Source organism: Alternaria arbusti, assembly GCF_024043155.1.
Source record: "Alternaria arbusti strain BMP 1465 chromosome Unknown scaffold_1, whole genome shotgun sequence".
Classification (NCBI taxonomy): Eukaryota; Fungi; Ascomycota; class Dothideomycetes; order Pleosporales; family Pleosporaceae; genus Alternaria; species Alternaria arbusti.
The window spans coordinates 2,237,028-2,260,780 of record NW_026249941.1 but is presented as its reverse complement, the minus strand read 5'-3'; the positions used below and the strand labels follow the sequence as shown (position 1 = coordinate 2,260,780).

At 53.5% G+C, this 23,753-nt stretch overlaps 8 protein-coding genes across 8 annotated transcripts; 4 read left to right on the top strand and 4 right to left on the bottom strand.

Moving 5' to 3' along the window:
* Nucleotides 1-2,165: 2,165 nt before the first annotated feature.
* J4E86_000818 (uncharacterized protein) lies at nt 2,166-3,860 on the top strand (the record flags this gene model as incomplete). Its single annotated transcript, XM_051441391.1, has 3 exons — nt 2,166-2,198; nt 2,274-2,460; nt 2,509-3,860. The coding sequence occupies 3 exons, from the start codon at nt 2,166-2,168 to the stop codon at nt 3,858-3,860; spliced, it is 1,572 nt and encodes a 523-aa protein (XP_051307562.1).
* Nucleotides 3,861-4,645: 785 nt separating this feature from the next.
* On the bottom strand, nt 4,646-5,293 carry J4E86_000817 (uncharacterized protein; the record flags this gene model as incomplete). Its single annotated transcript, XM_051441390.1, has 2 exons — nt 4,646-4,962; nt 5,020-5,293. 2 exons carry the CDS (start codon nt 5,291-5,293, stop codon nt 4,646-4,648), a joined length of 591 nt encoding a protein of 196 aa, XP_051307561.1.
* Nucleotides 5,294-5,651: 358 nt separating this feature from the next.
* Nucleotides 5,652-6,742, bottom strand: J4E86_000816 (uncharacterized protein; the record flags this gene model as incomplete). Its single annotated transcript, XM_051441389.1, has 2 exons — nt 5,652-6,564; nt 6,621-6,742. 2 exons carry the CDS (start codon nt 6,740-6,742, stop codon nt 5,652-5,654), a joined length of 1,035 nt encoding a protein of 344 aa, XP_051307560.1.
* A 548-nt stretch (nt 6,743-7,290) lies between these two features.
* Nucleotides 7,291-11,961, top strand: J4E86_000815 (uncharacterized protein; the record flags this gene model as incomplete). The annotated part of the gene is made up of 1 exon (XM_051441388.1): nt 7,291-11,961. One exon carries the CDS (start codon nt 7,291-7,293, stop codon nt 11,959-11,961), a length of 4,671 nt encoding a protein of 1,556 aa, XP_051307559.1.
* Nucleotides 11,962-13,348: 1,387 nt separating this feature from the next.
* On the top strand, nt 13,349-14,842 carry J4E86_000814 (uncharacterized protein; the record flags this gene model as incomplete). The annotated part of the gene is made up of 1 exon (XM_051441387.1): nt 13,349-14,842. One exon carries the CDS (start codon nt 13,349-13,351, stop codon nt 14,840-14,842), a length of 1,494 nt encoding a protein of 497 aa, XP_051307558.1.
* Nucleotides 14,843-15,427: 585 nt separating this feature from the next.
* Nucleotides 15,428-18,699, bottom strand: J4E86_000813 (uncharacterized protein; the record flags this gene model as incomplete). The annotated part of the gene is made up of 4 exons (XM_051441386.1): nt 15,428-15,902; nt 15,957-16,296; nt 16,348-18,574; nt 18,652-18,699. The coding sequence occupies 4 exons, from the start codon at nt 18,697-18,699 to the stop codon at nt 15,428-15,430; spliced, it is 3,090 nt and encodes a 1,029-aa protein (XP_051307557.1).
* A 1,782-nt stretch (nt 18,700-20,481) lies between these two features.
* J4E86_000812 (uncharacterized protein) lies at nt 20,482-20,849 on the top strand (the record flags this gene model as incomplete). Its single annotated transcript, XM_051441385.1, has 2 exons — nt 20,482-20,715; nt 20,790-20,849. 2 exons carry the CDS (start codon nt 20,482-20,484, stop codon nt 20,847-20,849), a joined length of 294 nt encoding a protein of 97 aa, XP_051307556.1.
* A 580-nt stretch (nt 20,850-21,429) lies between these two features.
* Nucleotides 21,430-22,085, bottom strand: J4E86_000811 (uncharacterized protein; the record flags this gene model as incomplete). The annotated part of the gene is made up of 2 exons (XM_051441384.1): nt 21,430-21,980; nt 22,061-22,085. The coding sequence occupies 2 exons, from the start codon at nt 22,083-22,085 to the stop codon at nt 21,430-21,432; spliced, it is 576 nt and encodes a 191-aa protein (XP_051307555.1).
* Nucleotides 22,086-23,753: the final 1,668 nt, after the last annotated feature.

The window sequence follows — 23,753 nt, the reverse complement described above, 5'->3', positions numbered from 1 at the left end:
CGGATTACATCGCGATGTGTCAGTCAGGGAACCGGGCAGGGAGCCAGCAATTTTGCCCTCAGAATCGTCTGCGGAGGCAGAAGTCATCAGAACCAACTTGTGTCAGGAAGCTGCAACTACCGACAGGCTGCTGGATACCAACATCGAAGAAGATCGATCTGTCTTGGATGGTCTCACGAATGCGCCATCTGTATACGACATCCCACGTTCACCACCACCTGACCTCCGTCTAGCCTCTGGTAGCGGCAGCAGACAAGGACTTCGCAACGGGCTTTCGAGCACTCGGAAACGGCGTCTACCAGCACATGAGCTCGCTTTGCTGCGGACTACTACACTGGATGGACTGCCTCTACCGGGTGTAAGGAGCTTCCACGGATTTCATCGTGGGCAGCTAACGCTGTTGACTTTAGGATGTTACTCTCGACGTCGCTGCTCCCATTGCGGTCGTGGACCCTATCGAAGATAGCCAAATACATCTTACGAATACGTTGCACATCTCCGTATGTCAAAAATAGTCAACGCTGACACTGCTGACCTTCACGCAGACTTCAGGCGGCGTCATCATCACGAAGAGTAGGCTGATACCGAAGACAACACAACCGCCAGACTCTGTCGGCCCTCCCAAGACCGAACCAATGGCAACGCGCACAGAGCCCCTGGAGAGACCCACACAACTACCTACTAACATGCAGCGATATTGTCCAAACCTTCGAGATGCTTTTGACGGGTTTGTTGGTTCCGAGCTAAAGCTCGTTCCCAGAAAAAGTGTCAACCGCCAAAGGATCGCCAATCCGACCAAGAGACAGAAGCCTGGTATCAAGCGCGAACTAGTTCTACGAGCTGGATCACCACCTTTTTCGGCGGGTTGGGCTACGACTACCATAAATGCTTTAGTTGTGGGCAAAGCATCTATGATCGTTGATGCGAACACTTCGTCAGGACTTGAAAACACCCAAGCCCACGGAGGACTCGGACAACTGACATTGACGAGATGCCGGAACGTTCTAGAGGCTGGCACAGATGATGGACATGCCCCTGAACTGGGCGATGAGACACTATACGAGAAAGCTCGAGAAGAAGATCATGACAACGATTTTACTGCTGAGACTGGTCACTACTAGCTCAACCGAGTACCCACATCTTGAGACAAGATCAGCCGATTTTGATGTTCAACACACCTGGACGGTCAAAGCGAGACGGAGAGTGACGGCAAGATTGCCAGCCCTTATTGACGACGTTGACGATTCATATTACGCAGATCAAGACGGCGGGGGACCCTTGGAGATCAGCAATGGGGTTGGAGAGTATAGAGTGATATGTACTGGGACGTCCAACACCTCCTGGGTATTCGGTAGACTCAGCTCTTGCATGCGTAACAGCGTTCGATCACAGATGTCAGGCCTTCGAACCTGCACAGACTTCAAATTGCGAGCCGGGGAACGATGCGAAATATACCACCATAGGCAGTGTCAGCTATAGCATACAGTCCGGGTATTTGTGGGGCTTCTTGAAACGCCTCGGTTCCTTAGTAGTAGCAATGTTCATGGATGCGGACTATGATGCACGGCATACGTTCGCAGTCTCGGTGAATAACTGAGCAAGAGATGGACAGGATGAATGAAATACATTTTAAGTCGCAAGCCGTTTGGTCCGTCGCCACATCGGCCTGATCGGGCTGTTTTGCAGCTGAGGTAAGACGTCGCTTTATTCGAGCATGTAAGCCAGCTACCGACGTCTGTGTGAGATCGATGACTTTAGCACTGCAGATTGGGGTCATCGAACATTGACATTCGATGTACAGGGCTCCCGTGGTCAGAACGTGGTATTGGTTCTTGACGTTGTTCTAGCGGCAGTCCCGAAATAGCGATCGGTGTCTCGGTTTCGCGATTCAGACACTAACATCAAACACCACACTACTGTTTGGACGCATGGACAAAACATAGCACAAGTGTTCTGCAGGCGTGTCGACACAAGTGGAGTGATGATTTGAATGGTGCGGCGCAACATATATGGTGGGCTTGCGCCTCGCTGCGCGAAGCTCCCCGTATCGCTTCGACGTCCTGGTACTCCGACTATTGACTAGTCTCGACTCTCATCTCCAACGCATCGCCTGTCGCCGGCGTAAATCAGGTCCGAAGATTCGAATAAACGCAATCAGCGATACCATGGCATCACAAGGCGGCATGCCACCCTCTATGGTAAGTGTACCCCACCTATAGGCTTGTCTGAAGGCCTGGAACTTGGAGAGAGACAAAGTCGCTGACGTTGAAAAGGCATCACAAGGGCCACCGTATGCTCCCATGGCATGGCCTCTGGGTGGAAATTCAGTGAAACGCATCGATATTCCTGCCCAAACTGTCTTCATGTTCTTCTTCATGGTCGGAGCAGCAGTACACATGAAGATATTCCAAAGGAACAGAGCACGAGGTCATAAGTTCTTACCAAACCTCTTCATTTTCCGTATGTATAGTCACAGTCTGGATGGAATGCATACTAACTATTCCGAAGTCTTTTGCATGGAGCGCGTATTGACATCAATCTTGCGACTCGCATCGGTCTCTAATCCAACCAAGATTCCACTTGCAATTGCTGCACAGATCTTCATCGCAGCAGGTGTTCTTATACTATTCGTCATCAATCTCGTTTTCGCGATGCGCCTAGTAAGGTCGACACATCCGTCGGTGGGTTGGCATCCTGCGTTTGGCATCGTGTTCAAAGCTCTTTACGCGTTGATCGGCTTGACACTTATCGCTGTCATTACAGCTACAGTTCAGAGCTTCTATACTCTCAACGTAGGGACTCGAGCGACCGACCGCGGCTTCCAGCAATACGGCGCAACCTTCCTGGCCATTGTCGCTACACTACCTTTGCCGATGACGATGCTCACGCTTCTCATTCCCTATTCGCCGCTCGATCATTTCGGTATGGGCCGTCTTCGTACAAAAGTCATAGTCCTGATGATTAGCACCACACTCCTCTCTATTGGCGCATGGTATCGCTGTGGTGTTGCCTTACAGACACCGGTCCCGAGATCACAACCTCTACCAGGCTATCTCGGCAAGGCACCGTTCTACATCTTCAACTTCCTGGTAGAGATCCAGACGGTACTCATGTACGCCATACTTCGCGTAGACCTCCGCTGGCATATTCCCAATGGCGCAAAGGGGCCTGGCAGCTACGCTAGACCACAGATAGGCGATGTGGAAATGCAAGACTCGCGACCTACTTCCTCGGACAGCGTACAAGATGACAACAAGTCGACCAGATCTTTCAGTGAAGACGAAGAAAAAGAGTTAGAGAACGAGAAGGTTGAAGAGCTTCCTGCCCCCAGGATCATAGAGATAGATCTCGGAAACTCTTCGCGCAGCTCCCTGGCGCCACCAGACATGGACTTGAACAGGAACTCGGCCCGCAGTTCTCTGGCACCACCAAAAACGGCAGATAGATCAGCGCGCAGTTCCATCATCTCCCAACGCCTATCCTCCTTCATCAGCAAGTCCACAAGCACACTAGCTACCTTTGCGACCGCGGAGCAAAAGCAACGATGGCGGGAGAGCGAGGAAGCGAGAATCGTCCGAAGACTGGGAGGGCCATGGCAGCAACTCCCTAGCCCGGTTGAATCAAATTTCAGCATGAGCAAGAGCCCGACGAGGAGCGTCTTCAGCCGTACGACAGGAGGAGATGGACCGGAGGCGCCTGAACCAGCATACCACCAACGAAGCGACAGCGGTGCGCCTAGTATACCCGACGTCGTTGCGGAGGGCGGCTGGACACCGAGGATTGACTGGGAATTCCGCAGCCCGAGACGCTTCCTCAGTTTGAAGAAGAGGAGTATGATCGGTTTGCAGCTTCCGAAGTGAGCGCCAGGACTTGAAGCGGATTGATGCGATATTTTTTACAGCGAAGGCGTTTGTGGGGATGGGAAAGGTACTAATACACTGCTGGGCGGCAAAAGCTTTTTCTGGTGTTCATCATACCCATCTGCTTTTTGCGCATATATTGGAAGTTTATACAAGCTTTATGGCCTTTTACTTTTTTCATGTGGCATGTACAATAGCAGTCATTGCATTCTTTTTATCGATACATGAACACTTGCCGTGCGCAATATCATTCACATTACGTCCAAATCCATCCTACCCACAGACTCATCGCTATACATCGGCACTTCATTCCTACATCAATAGCAATATCTCACGCGGTAGACCCTGACCCAAACTCACGAATGAATTTAGTCTGGCGGCTCCCCTCCCAGCAACCCGGTCCCTGTACCTGAATCCCCAATCCAAAACAAATCAATAGTGCGAAACGAACATGAAGTTGCCTCAGGGAACGTTGGGTCTGCTGTCACCTGTTTCGAGGCGTGAACTAGGGGCCGCGCTAGTGTGTTAGCCCGTGTATGTGGATCGATTTATGGGTTGTTGAACTTCGTTTGCATCGTTGTGTGTTTTGTCTTGGGGTCTGAAGGCCTGAGGACGCAGAAGTTTAAAGGGTTCTTTGGGATGTTAGTGCATCGCGCAGTGGTGGTTGGCAAGGCCAATGAGAAAAGTGTCATAAGATTGCAGGTACTCATCCAGCCGTTATTACTTGAACGCCCTGTGCCTTCGCCTTCGCCCGCTCGCCACCCATCGCAATCCAACGTAGTGGCCTACATGGGAATCCGTCTCATCTCATCCAAACTCCAATACTTCCTCATATTCTCGGCTTCCAACTGCTTGACCTCATCATCCAGATGCTGCCATAAAACTTCGCCAAACGAATCGAAAATCTCCTTCAACTCTCCCAAACGCAACTCCCGCTCTCCGCCTTCACACTCTTCGAGGTACTTTTCTAGCTTATCGAGACCCTTGTGGATCTGCTTGTGCTGGGTGAGAAGCTCGAGTTCTTTCTTGAAGGCAGGCATCTTCTTGGCCAGGACGGGGAAGATGTGCTGCTCTTCTATTGTGTGGTGCACTGTGAGGTGATCTATATGGGAATGGTTAGATGATGATACTTTTTGGCTGAGTTGCAGGAGAAACTAACGGCAGAATTGCTGGCCCATGCTAATGAATTGGCGGATGGACATGTTCTTGGGCCTCTTCTGTGCTTCACACGCTCCGTATAGAACTTTCCACGTCGCTCTGAAGTTATCGTGGAAATAGTTCATGTGCTCCGCCATTCTGTTATACTGGCGAAACTCGGATGCGGAGAGTTTGGGTAGAGGCTTTTCCTCATTGGTCGCGGGGGTGGAGTTTGGGTCATTGACTACAGGAGGGGCAGGTGCAGTAGGACCATCATCTCCTGAAATGGTTGCCATGTTTGCGGGGCGTATAGATTGCTGCACTCTGGGGCTGACAGTAGAGTACTGCTTTCCAAACGATGTCAGAGCAAGTCGAGGTGGGGCTCTGAGAATGGATGCGATAGATTGAACACGCTTCATACGCTGGAGAGGAAAACAACAGTGTCACTCGAAGACGATGTAAAGATATAGTTTGGGGTCCCTATGTTTTGCGTGGCACAGCCTTGCATGCTTGGGGAGTGATTACCCATCTAGCCACTGGCGGCTTGTGAAATTTGCATTAGCAAGCGGCCGGCAGTTGCACTTCCCGATCCCGGTAAGACGCGTTGATAACGCGCCGGATCACGTGACTGCGCTATCACCAACGCGACCATGCTCACTTCTTTCTCGTTTTGGCAAACTTCTCGTGCCACTTGCGCGCTGACGGCTTCATGGCTGCTACTGAGCTGTCTCCACCTGCAGTTGTGGCGACCTTGCTCTTCGCCCGTATCGTTGTATCGGATGGGAAGTCGTAGATGCCTTCGATGGCACCGAGTTGCGCGTCCTTACGCCATACTTCGGGCAGGCGGTCCTCCCACGTGTCGGTAAAGTCGGCGATGAGGAAGTCTGCGCCGCGTTTGGCTTCCAGCAATGTCCTGCCAGTAAATGCGACCGTCTTTTCCCGATCCAGACACGACCACGGTCCATTCTTGTCGTTGTCTGCTGTGGATAGGTATGCCAGTATGGCCTCTACAAGGCCTGGCGGATGCCCTTCTTCAGCTGCGGCTTTGGTGATGTCGTCGGTCAAGAACTGCGCTTGTAGTTTGATGCCCTCGGCCAGTGCAGCGGCGTTGATGGACCTCCATACTTGTGAGAGGGCGTTCGGCGAAGGCTGGTATGATCCTCCATCCGCCTCGAATGCCATCAGCTCGTTCCATCCGACCTGGCATTCCCCATCCGACAAGGGCATATCGCCGAACATGCTCGCCTTGCTCCTGCCATTGCTGGTCGCGTCGACGTCCCTTGCAACAATGTCGTATACCGGCAGTGCCTCTCTCAGTAGGGCGGTGGCAGACGCGGTGGATGCATGGGCTTCGAGCGTCGCGGTGCACAGCGCAATGGCGCGCGTGGCAGGGGTGAGTATCTCGTTGCCATGGGCCTCGAGCGCGGGCTGGGCTATGTAGAGCGAGTTGGAGGTTTGGACCTGGCGCAGCTGGAAGGTCTTGCTCGGCGTACAAAGTACTGCATATGCAGGCTTCGCGTTGGACGTGCCAGAAGCGGCAGACTGGAATTGGGATTTGATGGAGAGCCTAGCGCGTATGATGAGAAGGGTGTCCGCGTGGAAACGACAGGTCAGCGCACCTACAGCGGCGGGTTGGGCGCGTCTATCAGCTCAACAATCTCGGGGGGCAGCTCGAGCAGGCGGAAGTGCTGCTGCTGGTGGGCAATGGAGAAGGGCACACCGCCTTCATCTTGCTGCGTAGCCATGTCTTGACTCAACACACACAACGTCCAATCTGCGCTGCTGACAGTCTCAAAGTCTGTTGTACCTCATCTCATCGCGGCAGCTGCTATGACGACGGTGCTTTTTTGTTTGTGGACACTGCGGGGTGCGGCGATGTGCAGCTAGCAGAGAGACGGATCGGACGATACGCTGCAAGGGCATCATTTGCAGGCCAAAAATACTTGTCACTGCGGCCGCTTGCTGGGAACCCCATGCTCGGGCGTGTCGCACCTGTGGCACCTTGGTTATTCGCGCTGCAGCTTCCCACCCGCGCTTGGTCGCAGCCGCATGACCGCTTTCTTGGTTCGGGCTTCAACAAGATCCATGGGATTTGTTGTTGTTTAGTCCCGGGACGCGCCTCCACTGTCCCTTCTCTACCCCAATGGCTTCCTAGCACCACCGACTCGGACGACAACAACACCGCCTGCCCCTCTGCCGCTGCGCCCAGCCATGCACCCACCGTCCTAATTGCCTCTTCACTGTCTGACTGCTGCCCGCCGTCGCCGTCACTCGTTTCTGCGCAATTGGCACCATGGTCGTCATCAACCCCGAGCCCGCGGCCCTGTCCGCTGAGGACCTGTCGCTCTTCTACACGACTGACGAGCTGCTGTCCAATTCCCCCGTGCTCATCTTCTACGGTCCGACGGCCACTTCCACACAGGCGACACACTCGCGCATCCAGGCCCACGTCTTCACCCCGGCCGGCTTCCAGAACTTCGCCCGCCTGATTATCTCGCCCACAGCCACATACTACAATGCCGTCACATGTCTGCCGCGCGAGGAGCAGGGCGACGAGATATGTCGCGGTCTCGCCTTCAGTCTGTACAAGTACTTCCTCGAGCTGCCGCCGGAGATCAAGAGCGCCTGGGAGAGGCGGTATGATTCCTCCGCCAACCTGCCCATGGCCCCCAGGCTGTTCTCCGAGGCGCATGCCGCCATTGTCGCTGCCAGGATGATCAAGGTCGAGAACGTCGCAGATGTCATAATAGATGTGCGCCATGCTTTGGGCGAGCAGACGCTATCCTGGATAGATCTGGATGTAGTCCTCCCGCAGGGAAGTGTCACAAAGCTGGAATCGCGCGAGTCCGGCCAGTTCGAAGACCTCGAAGAAGACCTCATCGAAAAGCGATACGGACAGTACGCGCCCGTCGTAAGGCTGTTCGGAGACGGCGCCTTCCTCCCGACCTCCAAACTCCGCCGCGCACCCTCCAAACCGACCGCCCTCAACCGATCACAATCCTTCTCAAGGAAACAAAAAGAGACTCTCCGACGGGAGATGTGTGAGCTGTTGGACACGGAAGAGAACTATGTCTACAAGCTGGACGAGCTGGTACACACAGTAGCGGTCGAGTTCCGTGAGAAGGCCAAGCAGAAGTCGAGCTCGAGCTCGAGCCCTACCGAACAAGCACTGAGAGGCTTGTTTCCTCCCAGTCTGGACAAGATTCTAGAGGTTAATTCGCAGTTCTTGGACGCTCTACGTATAATTCTGGAAGAGTCGGAGAATGGAGCCATTGAGGACATTGAGACAGCAACAGACGATGTCTACATCGCGCCCTTGCGTGGACAGAAGGACGCACCAGATGTCACTGGAGCGGCCGCCGTTGCCAGGGCTCTTGTTGAGTGGCTTCCACAATTTGCAGATTGCTACACCGACTACATGGCGGCCCACGGCGACTTCTCACAGCTGCTGAAGCATTTCACAAAAGACACAGCCTCCAGTTTCTCCAAGCGAGTCTACGAGACGGGCGAGCAGCGACTCACATCTATGCTCATCGAGCCTGTTCAGCGCCTGCCACGATACAACCTGTACATCGACAACATCATCAAGCAACTGCCCCTCAGGCATCCGGCTATCAAGATTTTCCTCAAGGCAAGGGACATGATCTCGGATATCTGCACAAGAGAAGGTCCCACGGCGCAGCAGATCAGAGTGTTCGATCGCCTTCGCAAAATGGTGACTTCGTGGCCTTCGGGATTCAGCCCTAAAGGACGAATGATCTCCGCCATTGATTGCGTAGAGCTGTCCCCACCATATCACGGGGAGTTATCTGGACCTGCTACGGTGTCCGGTATCATGGTACTCTTCACGGACTTCTTGGTGCTACTCCAAAAGTCGGAGGATGGTTCCATCAATGCGCGTGGCTTGCTCGCCGAGCTCGACAACCCCAAATTCGCCGAATCGTTTGATGGATCTACGGAACTCATATTTCATCAATACTTGAGTCTCAGTGACGTCTTCCTGAGTGAGCACTCAGAAGGATCAATACTGCAAATGATATCCCCGGTACCGCTCGCCAGCCAGCCCGGACGACCGAGAAGTCGAGAACGCCAGAAGCTTGGCATTCGCATGTTCTACCTGCAAGGCTCCTATGAGGGTAAAGGCCACAAGGTCACCGAGGAGCTCACCAAAGCTCGTGTGGAAGGCAGATTTCCGGAGGCGGAGCGAGAGGGCGGCAAATGGGACGTTCGAAATTTGCCAGGCGATCTCAGTTTCTTTTCATCTATAGCGGAAGAGGCAGCTGGCCAGCAGGTGGAAGGTCGACGCGAGCCTGCGAGAGTGCAGATTCTTGTCGAAGGGTCGAAGTTCACCAAGCCTGTTCAGGTCGGCGACAGCGGCGTCGAGCTTACTGTTACCATCTCCATACTTGGCGACGGACTCTATCTGCTGGAGTCAAACGGGGCCTATGGATACACAGCACGCGACAAATTAACAGAGCAAGAATTCCGACCTGTTCTCACAAAGCGCCTCGCCAACTACTTCCAACTGCGGAACAGCGTTAAGAACCACACACTGGCCGAGGCGTATCTGACGCGAAACCAACAGATACTCAAGTCACTCGCTCTGGAGATGTACGAGGCAGAACCACAGACTGGTAGTAAGAGCCGTCCACACTCTCCAGTGAAGATGCTGTCTAGTTTCTTTGGTGGCAGTGTGAGTAGTATTGGCCGCGAAGGAGGAGGCTCTCGTAGACTCCAACGCAATGCGCATACCATGGGAGAGGTACCGCGCATGGCACCTCCGGCTCAACTTGGGCCGAATCGTACGTACAGCCATGACGGGGAGATGTCGCGCCCTACCTCGTCTAGCACCACTAAGAGCGCCACCTTCAACGGCCCGAGCGATCCCTTCTCAAAGCTCGAAGATACCTTGGCAAATCTGACTCTAGCACTGCACGCACGCAAAGGGAACATTGTCGGACGCTCTGTCAGGGCGAGAGCTGTCGCCGATGAACTCGTTGTCAACGAACTCTACAACACGCTATTGGAGAACCCTGCCAATCTTGAACTCGCTGGTCAATCGTCTGTGGATGTACTTTTCGCAGTGTTTGAGAAGTTTTTGAGTGTCGCTTGGAAAGAGCGAATGGGCCCTGTGCTGTCGCACGCCACATTGGTCTCATTACAGATGCGATCAGATAGCATGCCACCTGATGAGTTCGAGGAGTTCTTCAAATACACTTTCGACCAGTTTGCCCCTCCAAACCAACGAGCGTTCCGCGCTGTCATCAATCTGCTAGCCGAATTGCTCGATGGCACCAGCAACGATGGCGATCGAGGCATTCTCACAGCAGCGTTTGCCGAGATGTTAGTGCCTGCCGGTAACGCAAACGACTTCATCTCCCTTATGGATCGCTTGGTGCAAGATATCGACGCCCTGTTTCCAGCCGAGACACCTGGGTTCAGTACTCCAAACTATGGTTCTATGGACTCAAAGAGTCGTTACGCTGCTGCCGGCTCGCTCAACTCCAACACATCACTGCGGAGACGTTTTGGCTTTGGTACCTTGACACGCGAGAACAGCAAGTCAGAGAATGAGTCCAAGGTAGGCTCACTCTGGCGATCATTGAGCAAGAACAGCCATGGCACAGACCTCCAGTCGCCCAGCATGGGGAAGGCTGGTCCCGGGCACCTTGGTCGCTCCAACTCGATAGACGCTGCTGCTCGCCTATCGCCAAAGCGACCGTCCTCTCGCGACCGTCCGACTGTTCTCGGCGCGTTTACGTTTGAGAACGCGAATTCAAACTCGAACTCGAACTCGAACGCGAATGGTCGGTCGTTCGTGGGCAATCTTGGGACAATTGGAGAGGTACCTCCCACTACTGGGCCTCCCCGCAAGAAGCGCCGCTCTTCTTTGAGCGATCTCAAGACGTTGCAGGATGCTGACGATGTACCCGAGTGGTCCCCGCAGACTCCTCGCAAGGTCGATCCTGCCTTGCGCCACGAAACACGCCAGATTAGCGAGTCCCCGCTGGCCCCTTCAGCCGCTACAATGGCTTTACACAAACACACTTCGTCGATACCGACGCCTACCCGACTAGGCTCACCGCTGCGGGTGGAAAGGACAGACAGGAAGGAGAACTCCCCTGCAGTCGGCTTGGATCGTCCAGCACACATTAGGGGAAAATCGGTCACGATGAAGCCAGACGTCGATGATGAAGTCACCATCAAGTCAAACAGCCCTACGAAGAAGCGAAGCGAGACTGTCTCAGGCATTCCCAATCCTCTAAACCTCCCGAACAGCTCGGCCATTCCGAATCTACGACCAACCACCAGTGCTGGTCTGCATGAACGAACGGGATCCGGCAACGCTGTCAAACTGCCACCCTCGACTCCGCGATCTCCGACCAAAGCCAGCACTCCTTTGACTGGGAGCCCTCCCAAGAAGCTGAGAATGCAATCACCTCAAAAGCTGCGCGAGCGACTGCAAACTCAGCAACGCGATATCGACACAGCTTCGCAAGCTTTGCAGAATGAACTGAGTGCCATCGGTCAAGAGCTGAACGCTAGAAGCACGCCGCGTCTGACAACCCAGAGCTCTGCTCCATCGTTGATAACGAATGGGACGGCTGCAAGGACGGCTGAAGCGCGTGTTGCTGCTCTAGAGAAGCTCCGAGCTACACTGGAAACCCTCTCTGCACGTACTTCGGGAATCTCAAACGACGTAACAACTTCACTACAAGTATCGGAGGCTCGATGCAAGCACCTAGATCAGTTGTACCGCGACGTAAACGCGGAGAACGAGGCACTGTACGTGAAATTCAACGAAGAGCTGGAAAGGGTGACAAGCAGCGCTCGCAAGGGAAAGGCTAGCGAAGAGGTGGAACGTCGGTTGAAGACGAGCGAAGAGGAGCTGGCCCGCCTGCGAAAAGAGAACGCAAGACTGAAGAGGGAGAATGCTGGGTTGAAGGCGCAAATCAGAGAGTGAGTAGTCGTCAAGACTGCTCAATCGCCCTGATGCGTGCCAGATGGGGGCACGATGTTGACGAACCTGTAGTTTGCTCAGCGTAATTAATACCGCGGCTGTGAGGTTCGCCCTGCTTCTGGACAGTTTTGCTACGGCGGGTCTGGCATGGGTACAGTACGTAACAATACGTGCTTGCATTGCGGTCGCTTTTCTGACCATATTCCCTGTACTTCTTTTTGTCGAACTCGGGCTGATGGCCCTCGAGCTTTCAGGTTGGAGTGTGGGCGCGAAGGACTGCGTTATGATAACATGACATGGCGTTAGCGAAGCCACCTTTAGAGCAATATACCATCTGCTTTTTCCTTTGCTAAACGTGCTTTCCTCGATGCTGACCTCAGGTGACTTTGACAAGGCAGCAGGGGTGGCTTGAATTCGTGTCGCATGCTCGAGAATGTTATCAAGGTAGAGGTGTACATTGCCTCAGCAACTGCTTACTTATTGAACTATGGTAGTATGGATGCAGCAAACCTTAGAAATGCGACACGGATTCGGGCTACCTCAGGTGAAGGGTCCAACCTGTCTCAGGGTGCAGACGTGGTGACGGTGGCAGAAGAAGGCCAATGGGTTCCCCAGTCGCGCAGCCTCGCCAAGTGGGATAGCAGCCTCAACCCCGCTAGTTTATGCATGTGTTGGCAGGGCTTTGCAGCTACACGGCCGGGGCAGTTATACCGCGGTTATGCAGCTTGGTGGCCTGGTCTGGCCTCTAAGGGAAGGTGCAAAGGTGTCGGTATGCCGTTGCGCTGTGTAGCTCAGGGCGGAAAGGACAACTGGGAGTGTTTCATGGCGTGTGTAGTAGAGCTATTAATGGAGATTGATGTGCTGCCCGGGTGCGCTAGAAACAAAGTCAACGTTTCGCGCTCGATCGGGAGGGTTTCCGCTAAGGCGGAACTGGACGTGTCGGACGACGATCACTGACCGGGCTCGTCGAGCTGGGGATTAGTCTTCGTCATCAGCAGCTTCGATAAAGGCGCAGGGCAATCGCTTGCGTGCATGGCAATTCGCGCATGCTAAGAGACCTCATCCCAGAGCCGGCCGCCAACCTGCCCAGACGTGTCTGTCCTGCATCGTCACTGCTTCTCCACCCCGGCCGGAAACCGGATCCGTGGACCGCGCTCACCCAAACCAGCGACGAAACGTCGGCGCTCCACAGCGATTGACCCTTTCTCTACCACCCTTTGGAAGCCTCCACGACGGAGAGCGGCAATGACTCTCCATACTCCATCCAGGACCGAGTGCTCCCGCGCCTGCGACCTTCTCCGCCGACCAACAACACAACGCGCGTCCCCATCTCCGCCGCCCTCACCCTCTCGCACGCTGCCGGTTGGCTAATATATATATCACCGCCACCATGGCCTGGTTCATGAGAGGCGTCCAGAGTGCCGTCTTCCACTATGCCTCGTGCGCCCCCTGCACCGGCTACTCGGACGGCAGGAAGAGACGGAAAGCAGCAAAGGCCGCGAGGAAAGTGCGGGAGAAGCTGGAACTCGAGCAGCCCGACGCCTACCACCATCCCGAACCCACTGGGACCAATATATACTGGCATGAGGAGATCGTCATGGGCCCAGGACCGCCGCCACGAAGGGCGCGGAGGACCAACACGGGCACTACAGGCAGCACAAGGGGCATGCCAACTCGCGGAACACAGGGCTCGGCTATGAGCAAGGGCGGGAGCAGCATCGATGTCGACCAAGCAGGTGACATGCGCCTGAGCGACGATACCCTCGACGACGATGAGACATGGAACCACAAGCGCTATCAGAGGGAAGACGAGGACCTATGGGGCCACGACGAGCCCTCGATAAACCTCGAGCAGACCATGACAGGCTCGTCAACAGGAGGTGCCGGCTATCAAATACGGAGACCAGGCACTTCAAGATCCGGCAGCTACTACACCGCGCGCGCACCACCCGTCAACGATCTGCACCCTCCTGTCGTCAGTCTCCCCTCTCCCGACCCCCTCGACAACCGATGGATGCTCCAACCTCCACCCAAAGCTAGTGTCATGGCTGGAAAAGAACGAGCAAGAAACAGGAGTCGAAGTGGCAGTGGCGCCAGTAGTCGCGTCGAGTTGAGCTTGGGTCGCCAGGTCAGCACAAGGCACTTGATGAACAAGCTGGAACGAGGCGAGACACCCGAGGCCCGCTCAGCATCGCCCAACGGTTCGTACTTCAACCCATCACGGTGCAGGACCCCACAAGCTCGGCCGCCTTCTGCCACGAGCAGTTCACGCCGAAGACAGAGAAGAGACACCAAGGTCGACCTCGCCATGGCGCGAACCGAGACAGTGAGCACCCAGCACTCATCTGGAGATTCCAGCGACACAATCGTCCGAGGCAATTCCGCACCGCGCTCCGCAGTCGTCCCTGACATCAAAGTGATCCGCGTCCGTCAGAGCCGCCCCGCACTCTCCACTGTTCTGTCCAGCAACTCAGGGAGGAATGGCAGCGACGAAAACGCACTCCCGCTTCCCGAGAAGCCCAGTCCAGCCCACCACCGCTATACCACCACGTCGACCCCCGATTCCATCCCTTACTACACCAAACATCGCGAACCTCTCAACTCGTCCGACATTTCCTCCCTAAACTGCCTCCAAGACCTCGTGTCCCCACGCGCCCTACTCAACTCGCGCTTCGTCTCCGCACCACTCGTCGAAGCCAAGATCCGCCTACCGCCTTCAGAAGAAGACATGGCAGCAAGGGCGCGACGCGATATGTCCGACAGTGGCTTCAGCCTATCGCGAGACTGGGACGAGGAGGAAGAAGGCATCGTAAATGTTCCCTTTGATCGAAACTTCGGACCACCGGAGAGGGATCCTCGGTTTAGATGGAGTGTCGACTTTTGAGCGCCTCTCTACCGCCATCACCACAATACGCGACACCCACACATACACTTCACTTCTCCACGCGCGCATCTTCAGCGTTGGCATCTTATTGCATTGCATCGCATAGCCGATTTCTCCACCTGTTTTTCTTTCCCTTTGTTACCAGCGATGATTTTGTTCCGCAAAGCGAAAATTGCATACTCGCATTTTGGATAGACACGAACTTTGACGACCTTCACCAAATGGCGTTTTGGGCGGGTCCTGATGGATTCAGGCATCGTTTGCTTATTTTCTTGGGTGCTGGCTTCTGCCATTGTCACCTGTTCGCTTCTTCATGGTTTGGGTTTTGTATATATCGCTGCATTAGATATATGACTATTCGAGAGTGAGCTCCAGGAAGAGCTTCATTTTACACCTTAAATATTTGTTCTCCATTGGTGCATACATCGCTCAGACATCATTCTCACCGACACCGTGTGTGAACTGACTTGAGGTAATTGCTTGCTTGCTTGCTTTGCTTTCTAACATCGCTTCAAAAATGATGCACACGCATACTACATGATTTCCCGCTCCATTCGATATCTTACAACCCCGCGTAAACATGATCTATCGGGCGCCCAAATCCCACAACCTGAGCGTCTCGCCCTTTCCGCCCCTCTTCTTGTTGCCCTTCTCCTTACCACCCTCGGTCAACTTCAACATACATTTCGATACAGCCGCTAAGCACTCCAGTACTTCGCTCATCCTGCCTGTCTCTAGCAGACACCTTTGCACCCACTCGTTACTCCTATCCGCTACTACAACAGCTACTTCCATAGCCTTGATCGCGGGGTCCTTGTTCAGGAACCAGGCTGCCGCTTGCAGGACTGAGAGGTATGCGAGAATCATGTCTGGTATATAGGCCTTCATCAACTCCCAGGTCTTACTTGTGAGGTATTCAGGATCCGCGGCGGAGGCATCGGAGATGGCGTGGATGAGGGTGTCGAAGACGTTTGATATCGAGTCTAGGAGCGCTCTCGTGCGTTGGATATCGGGCTTGTGTTTCGCAGAGGCCCCGTCCTTCTTACGTTCGGCGCGGATTCTGTAGCGGGTGTTAGTTGGTGTGCTTAGAAGAGGGAAGAGAGAATTGACTGACTGGATGAGTGTCTGCTCCTCTTCACGCCATTCACGGAAGAGGACCAGTAAGCGCACAATCTGCTGAAGTGTGTAGTATGAAGTGCTACTCTGGCGCATGGCGTTCACCGTCCTCCTGTGCCGGTCTGCGCTGGGCAGTTTAGCCATGGGAATAGCGGCAGCTCGGTCAGCAGTAGACAGGCTGTCACGGTGTTCATGCAGTCGCTGCTCATCCTGCTCCTCTGCTCCTGGCATTGTGAAATCAAAGGGGTAGCCGAGCAGGGCTTCTGTCCTGGACAAAGACAGAGTCTCGACGCTTAGATCGCCAATGACCTTCTCAGCGGCGGCAAGTCGACCATTGACTGAATGATATGTCAGCAGGTTTTAGTTTGTGCATGTTAGACGTGACTTACGAAGGAAGATGATCAGCGCGCTCTGCAAGTGTGCAAACGTCTTCTCGAAATCCTTTGCGACATAGCTGTACCATTGCACCGAATCGATAACAACCTCGTCTTGTGGGCTTATTTCAGCACCGTCGAATGTGCGCTTGACACGCACGCCTGGCCATAGCAGCTGCTCGGTCGGAAGTGTAATCTTCTCCAATATGTTAAATCGCCTGATAGGGTTGGTGATAACGCCATAGCCATCGTTGGTGAAGTGCGTAAATCCACTATCCCGCGAAGCAAACGTGAAGCTCTGCGAAATGACTTGGACAACATCAATCCGGTATGACTCCATCAGCGCAACGGAGTGTCGTTGCTCAGAGCTGTTCTTGATATCGGGAAGCACGCGCGCAAGGCTGTAGGCTGCTCGTTCGGGGATGAGTTGCGCGGCGTATAGTGGTATAGTATCGAATCGTTTGGTGAGGCGCAAGAATTCGATATAAGCTGCGATGACATTGTCCATGGCTAAAAATTTCTTGTCCTGGTGTGTATCCTCGAAAAGCGTGTGTAATCCGTTACGAAGGACAATGAAGATGTGGACAATAATGCGGAAAGCGTGTGGATCTTTCGCAAGGGCCTGGTAATATGGCTCTGCGTGGTATGTGCGATGGTCGCCGGCGGGTATGGGGCTTCGGTCCTCTTCTGGTGAGTCTGGGTGTATGATGAGACTGTGAGGTCGCTCGTCCTTGTCGAACATGTCTGCAATAGCCACACCGACCTTCAGCATCAGATCGTCAGCGTCTCTGCCAATTAGCGCGCTCTGGATGAGTTTGATCGGGGAGACCGCTTGCGCTGCCGTGCTCTTCTGCTGCTTGAGAAGGCTCATCACCTTTTCCGGTGATTTCTCCCACTCTCCGATATTGGCGACGGCGTCCTGGAACAGAAACTTCTGAGTCATGCTCTCTGTCACTCGATTCGGGTGCTTCTTCTGGAGATATGAGTCGAATCGCGAGAGAAGAAGTGCGTTGTAGTGCGCATATAGATGGTCGTCCCAAGACCTGCAGACCGTCTGTACTTGCTTCAAGTCTCCACTCAATAGCCCATATACAGCGCCTTCGTATGGTATCCGAGCCCCTCTTGCGGCGTAGAAGGCCATGCGGCGGAACAGATAGCCAACCGTCGGTCCAGCGACATTCGGGCCACCTTCAGGATGGCCCTCGTACGCAGCTCCAATGCTAACACCGCGCCACGACTCGTTTCGCTCATAGCACCAGTCGACGATTGTCTTCCAGGGGAGTCCCCGTCGCATCATTTCGTATGCGACCATCCAGAGAGAGCGCTCATAGTACTCATCGCTCCGTTCGAGTGCGCGCTTCTGCCTAGAAGGAGCGTCCGGGTCCAGTTGGGTAACGAGATTCGCAGTCCTGTCTGAGGTCTTGAGATTCGAGTTGATCGGCTTCAGAGGTTGGTCTATGTCGTCCATGCGCTTCGCCTGCTTGATCTTTGTCTTCGTCTCTAACCATCCGCTGGTCCATGTGTGCGCGCCCTTTCCGGAGTGTTCCTCGAGCCCTGTAATAATCGCCTTGACATCGCTGTCACTGTCGCTCGCTGTTTGTTCTAGCCAGCGAAGAACAAGTGCCTTCTCTTTCGCCTGGTCGTCCTCCAGCAGAAAGCGATCCCAGATCTCACTATTCTTGCAGTATCTCGCAGTTCCCCCAACATCTTCCAGTTGCGCTTGCTTCTCCGCAGCCGAATCGGTACCAGGCTCGGGGTTGTAATGTTCGATGACCAGCTTCAACAATTTCCATGTCGCAAGCTCAGCCTGCCATTCCCGTAATTCTCGAACGTTCGCGGAGACGGAGGCGGCGCTGGGTTCGATGGATGAAATGACAGATTGGGACGACTGGCCGAACAGACTCTGGCCTGGGTTGTCTGATGCATCTGCCATAGTCTGTATTTGTCGACGAACAGTCTTGCTGAGGCTTCCCTTGTTCTCCGCTTCGGTCGTTCGCTTCAACTCCTTCACGTGTGATTCCGCAACGTCTTGGAACTTGCCGACCAGCTTGACCGTGGTCTGGTATTTGGCTTTCTTCGATTCGTTTCCATGGACATGCCAGTGGTCTACTCGCTCAGCGAACTTCTCCACCTCTTTCCCTACACGTTCGGCCATTGCGCGCAGCGGTTGTAGCGGATCGTTGGGTTTGGCGCCGTTCGCCGCTCGGGATGTTCCGAAAAGGAGCGCATTGTTGTTGTTGGACTGGATAAAGTGTCAACCCCCATTGAAACGGAGTTGGAGGTGTCTCGGGAGACAGCAGGATCTCTCTGATGACTTACCTGAGCTGCAGTCGGCTGCGACTGACGCGATAATGATCGTGAAGCCATGGCGGGTTGGAAGAGTGTGAATCCGGAATGGCGGGAAGAAGTCGATGAGACAGTCTCAGTGGTACTTGATCAGACGCGCCCCAATGACGTGTTGGGAGCTGCGATGCTCGTGGTTGACTGCCCCAAGCCCATCACAAAACACAAGTCGCGCGCCGACGGTCCCTGCCCTTAGCGCGTCGCCAAGCTTCGGCGCGCTAGTGAACATAAAACTCAAAATCTGCCCTTACCCAGAGTCTCTCGGCACAATGTTTTCACAGGACGGCGCCTTTAGAGTCTCGTCAGGAATCTTCAGTTTCTCATGACGCGCTCGTGCTGTCCTAGATCAATGCGCTTTCTGGTAACCTGGCTGGACTCCCAAGTGGGGAATGACAGTGCGGATGATATAGGAAGTGATACATCTTTCAAGCTAACGACCCATTGCTCGAATGGCATGCGAATGTCTTAGGCGCCATATTCGTCTGATCCTCTCGGCTCATACATCTCGATGCGCCAGCCTCGCGAAGGGCCCCTTTCCATGAATGTACTCTGGCAAAAATGCATACCCATGATGTTCGCTGTAGCTGGTGTTCCAATATGCATGAGCCAGACGACAGCGGATACCATGTGGACGCGATGCTACGTACCGTGGACTTCAGAGAAACCGTGCTGCGTCGTGACACTGCTAGTGACACGAAACTTTTGCATGGAGAGGCCGAGGATCCAGTGTCAATCGCAGAAAGAAGCTCCAGGCGTTTTGATTTGTTATGTTACACGACTATAATTACACGGGATATGAATACAACTGTTTGCTAGAGGCTATGATATCCCTTTCGCACGCTGCTCCATCTTGAGTCTAAGGTGTCGTTAGAACTGCTGATGAGTTGAACGGATCTCGAGACTCACTTAAGGAGGGTATATTTCGGACAGCTCACAGTGCTAGCATTCTCTCCTTGCTCTTTGTAGAAGGCGTTGCAGCACTCGTATAGCGCATCAACCTGGTCTTGGTCAGGCTGCGTTCAAAGTCGTTCTGTGTTCAATGGCTCCCCTGTGAGACATGGATGCATACCTCTTTTCTGCACTTCTCCTCGTTGTAATTGTTCTTCTGTATGCAGTCTACCACTTAGCTCAGTATGATACAAGTTGACTAGATACACACTTTGAATTGCACATGCTCTAGGATGACACGGAGGATCTGTCCTCAAGTCCTTTTCCATTTCTCCCTTGTGTCTCGTCAATTTGGTACTCGCCGCCGGTTCCATAAGCGTGACATCATGAGCATACCATTGTGAAAATAGCCAACAGCCGCAGCGATGCAAGATTCGATATGCAAGTTTTGTAAAAGCAAAAACCCAGAGGCAGAAAAGATAGTGACTTGGTAAGAGAACAGGTGAGACGAGTTATGTCGTGCAGGTAAAGGTGATGAAGGTGAAGCCGGTTGGTTAGGGCTGGCCAATGCTTTGAGAGCGAGACCCCACTAATTCTCAGTGCTCCCACCTCGTCGTCGTTGCGCTTTCCTCCTGCACAGAACTCCTCACGCGTTGCCACCGCTCCTACATACACCCGACGCGTCTGCCCAGCCTCACGAGAGCCTTCTATCACCCGACGTAATCAGCACCAGTGCGCCGGTATTAAGGTACGGCTATCTCCGCACTATGTAAAGCAGCCTCCCCCACGACAAAACGGCGCTTCCTCATTCTCCACCGCTTCCGCTGGATAGCCAACTGACCTCGCCGAACAGTCCTACCCGACCGCTCTGCGACTCAACACCTCACCTAGACGCCCACGCACCTCTCACGCCTCAAAATGTCTGACAACGGTTCGCCCAACGTGCAGCAGAAGCCTGAAGACGGTGGCCAGAGCGAACACCTCAACATCAAGGTCACCGATAACAACAACGAGGTCTTCTTCAAGATCAAGCGCACCACTGCCCTTGGCAAGCTCATGAACGCCTTCTGCGACCGTCAGGGAAAGAACATCTCAAGCGTGCGATTCCTGTTCGACGGCCAGCGCGTAACAGCCGCGGACAACCCAGACACGGTACGTGAGAGAATTGCAATCGTCTACATACAGCGAAAGGCTGCGCTTCTGGGAAAATTGCTAACGCGACACAGCTCGACATGCAGGACGGCGACACCCTTGAAGTCCACCAGGAGCAGATTGGTGGCTGCTGACCGGCGACCCTCCGCGACAGTGTGCAGAAGTCCTTACAGCTGCACTGAATCTCGACACCTAGTGGCTAGGCCGTCACCTTGTATACCCACGAGTGCGACCTGCCGAAGACCTACAAGGACACGATTGCTTTCAGCGGCGGCGATGGCGGAAAAGAGGCATGGGTTTTGCTTTCACATATGATACTATGGGTTCGGGCGTCACGGATTTACCAAGACCGCCCTTGCGGCGCGATTTGAGTCTTCACGTATTAGCTGATGGTGCGCCATAAGCGAGAGGGATTGAATTTACTACATACTTTCCATGACTTATACGCACGTGTCTTGGACCTAGCAGCAATGTGCGGCAGATGAAGATTGGTGCTCATGGAATCTCCAGCGAAGAAGAGGTTCGGTTCAACATCGAGTAAAATTGGTGCTCAATAATCCCATCTGCTGTGAAAATAACTAGCTACCACTTCCATGTTTCGTCAATATCAGGTAAACCTTTTACATCTAATTTACACATCTTCGTAGACTATATGTACATCAATACTAAAACTACATGCAGAGCATAGTCTCAGCATAAGAGCGTTCAACGGCTCTAGTCATCCCAAACAGCCTTCTTCCTGGCTTCCCTCTCCTCCGCCTCCTTCTTCTCCCTTTCCTTTTCCTCGGTCCGCCTCTTCCTCTCCTTCTCCCTCATGACGCGGTCATACTCCCTCTCTTCCTCAGTCCTCTTCGGCGCCCTGACACCTAACGCACCCGCAATCATCCTCCCAGCTACCGACGTTGTCTTCTCTGGTCGTTTATCTGGGCCTCCCCTGCTCGAACTCCGACTCCCACTATCGCTCAAACTGGAGTTCAAGTTGTACGGAACATTGTCCGGGTATTCGAATTGTGTGGGACTGGCAGGTGTAGGCGGCGGCGGGTTTGGCGGGTTATCGCGCGAAGTTGTGGTCGATAAGGGTTGTAGAGAATCGTGTGGTGAGCCCTTCTGTGCAGACTTGCCGAGGTCTACATCCTCAGTCTCAGTATCCGACCCGCTGAGTTCGGCTTCCCAGCTATCTGCGACGGGCTTGGATTTGGGCTTCTGCGCGGTTTTCTGCGGATGCGAGGCTGAGAGCTCAAGATTGCCGAGGGTGTTTGCGATTTCTGGGGTGACGGCATGTTAGTGGGTGCTTCTCCATTTGGACGTGCAATGCACGAAAGTGCTTGATGAGGGAGGTGCGTACCTTCTTCGCTTGGTGTCTTGTTCATTGGTGCCATATTATCTCTTCTGCAGTGCGTATCCCGTGTGCCGTATGCTGTGTGTGCTGTAACCTTGGGAGGGTCGTGTGAGGCTTGCGATGATTTGCGGGGTAAATGTTCCGGTTTCTTTGAGCAAGATGTCGGATGCGGGGACGATCACTCGTTTAACGCTTCTGACTCTAGTAAAATGGTAGTAGCAAACTGTCAAGCAATTGAAGGTGCAAACGCGAGCTTAAGAGTAAGGGTTCAGCTGAGCCTTGGAAACTAATTATGGAAGTCCACGGATCGCTCCATCGTACGAACCGTGGAACTGGCTAGCTTTCCCCTGCGCCGATTGCCCGCAGAATACTAGGTAGGGTGCCTGTGGGGAAGGGCGCGCGTCACAACGCACGACATGCTTTCGGCGTCAGATCGATTGCTTCATTTAGGTGCGCGACCCACTCTCTAGATTCTAGAACGTCTGGTGTTCGAACAAATATAGATGTGGCTATGAACTCGTCTACAAGGAGTGAGGTGGTTTGCGCAACACGTACGTGCGTGTTCTTGCATTCTGGGCCGATGGACCTTGAAAAAGGTCCAAAGTGATATTCAGGGGAGAAGGCCTAGACTTTGGGCTCCAGACTCTTACTACAGTTTCACACCACCACCGTGTACAATGAAAACAAAATCTGAACAGTGCGCTGCCGTCTACATTAGTACTAGGAATAAAGCTAATAAAATCTCCAAGGCAATGTAGACTTCTAGGAGGTACCTACGTGCTGGTCGTTCTCGTCATCACGGACGAGCTACGATAGATCCTAGGCTAGCAACCTCTTTCTTCCAAGGTTATGTTGTCACAGAATGAACACCCAGCACGAAAGGACGGCATTCGCGGGTCAACGAAGATAATCTGAATACGAGCGAAACAAAGAAGAAAAGTAGAGGATGGTCAAGGCGAGTGGGAGTGCTTAGCATTTTTCTATACCTAGGTATCTCTGAATATAGGCTGCCTTAGGTGCGAGTGTGAGTGCAAGACGTAAGTGAGACAGAGTAGATTAGAACTGAAAGCGCTTGGAAGAAGAAGCGAAGAAGGTGTTAAGCGAGCAAGAGGAGAGGTTAAAAAACTTGTCAATGATGCCGAGTGGGGAATTCTCATCACTAAGGAAGGCGCAACATTGAAGTTGAAGAAACCGCGGACCTCGCCATGGTGCTTCCGATGAACCTGCTTTGCATGGTCGAAAGCTTAGTAGCTTGCCAATACGGGTTGCTGCTAGGACGCATTCATACCAACATCTAAACAGTTGTAGCTCTATAGTATGTACATCATCCCAGGGATGGCAGTATCGCTGGTTTTGCTGATTCACAACATCCTGGACTACCACTAGATGTTAGGGAGCTTGGAGCAAGACGTTTTTAAACCGAATCATTACCGAGGTTCCAAAGACGCGTTCATCTGTAAATCAAGAGCAGCTCACTCAAGGGAAAAGCTGAGCACAGTGAAGTCTGCAATAACACTAGGTCTTCTTATCTACTTATTGTTGTCCTAGTGTAGGCTGCAGTCATGTTCGGTTTTTTTTGCTATGTGAGGTAGCAGCGTCGTTCTAGTCTACCGACTACGATCCACAACGAAGGAGAACAACACGCACTGTTGAGGTACACATCATCCGCCTTGACAGCCACCATAAGTGTAGCTCAGGC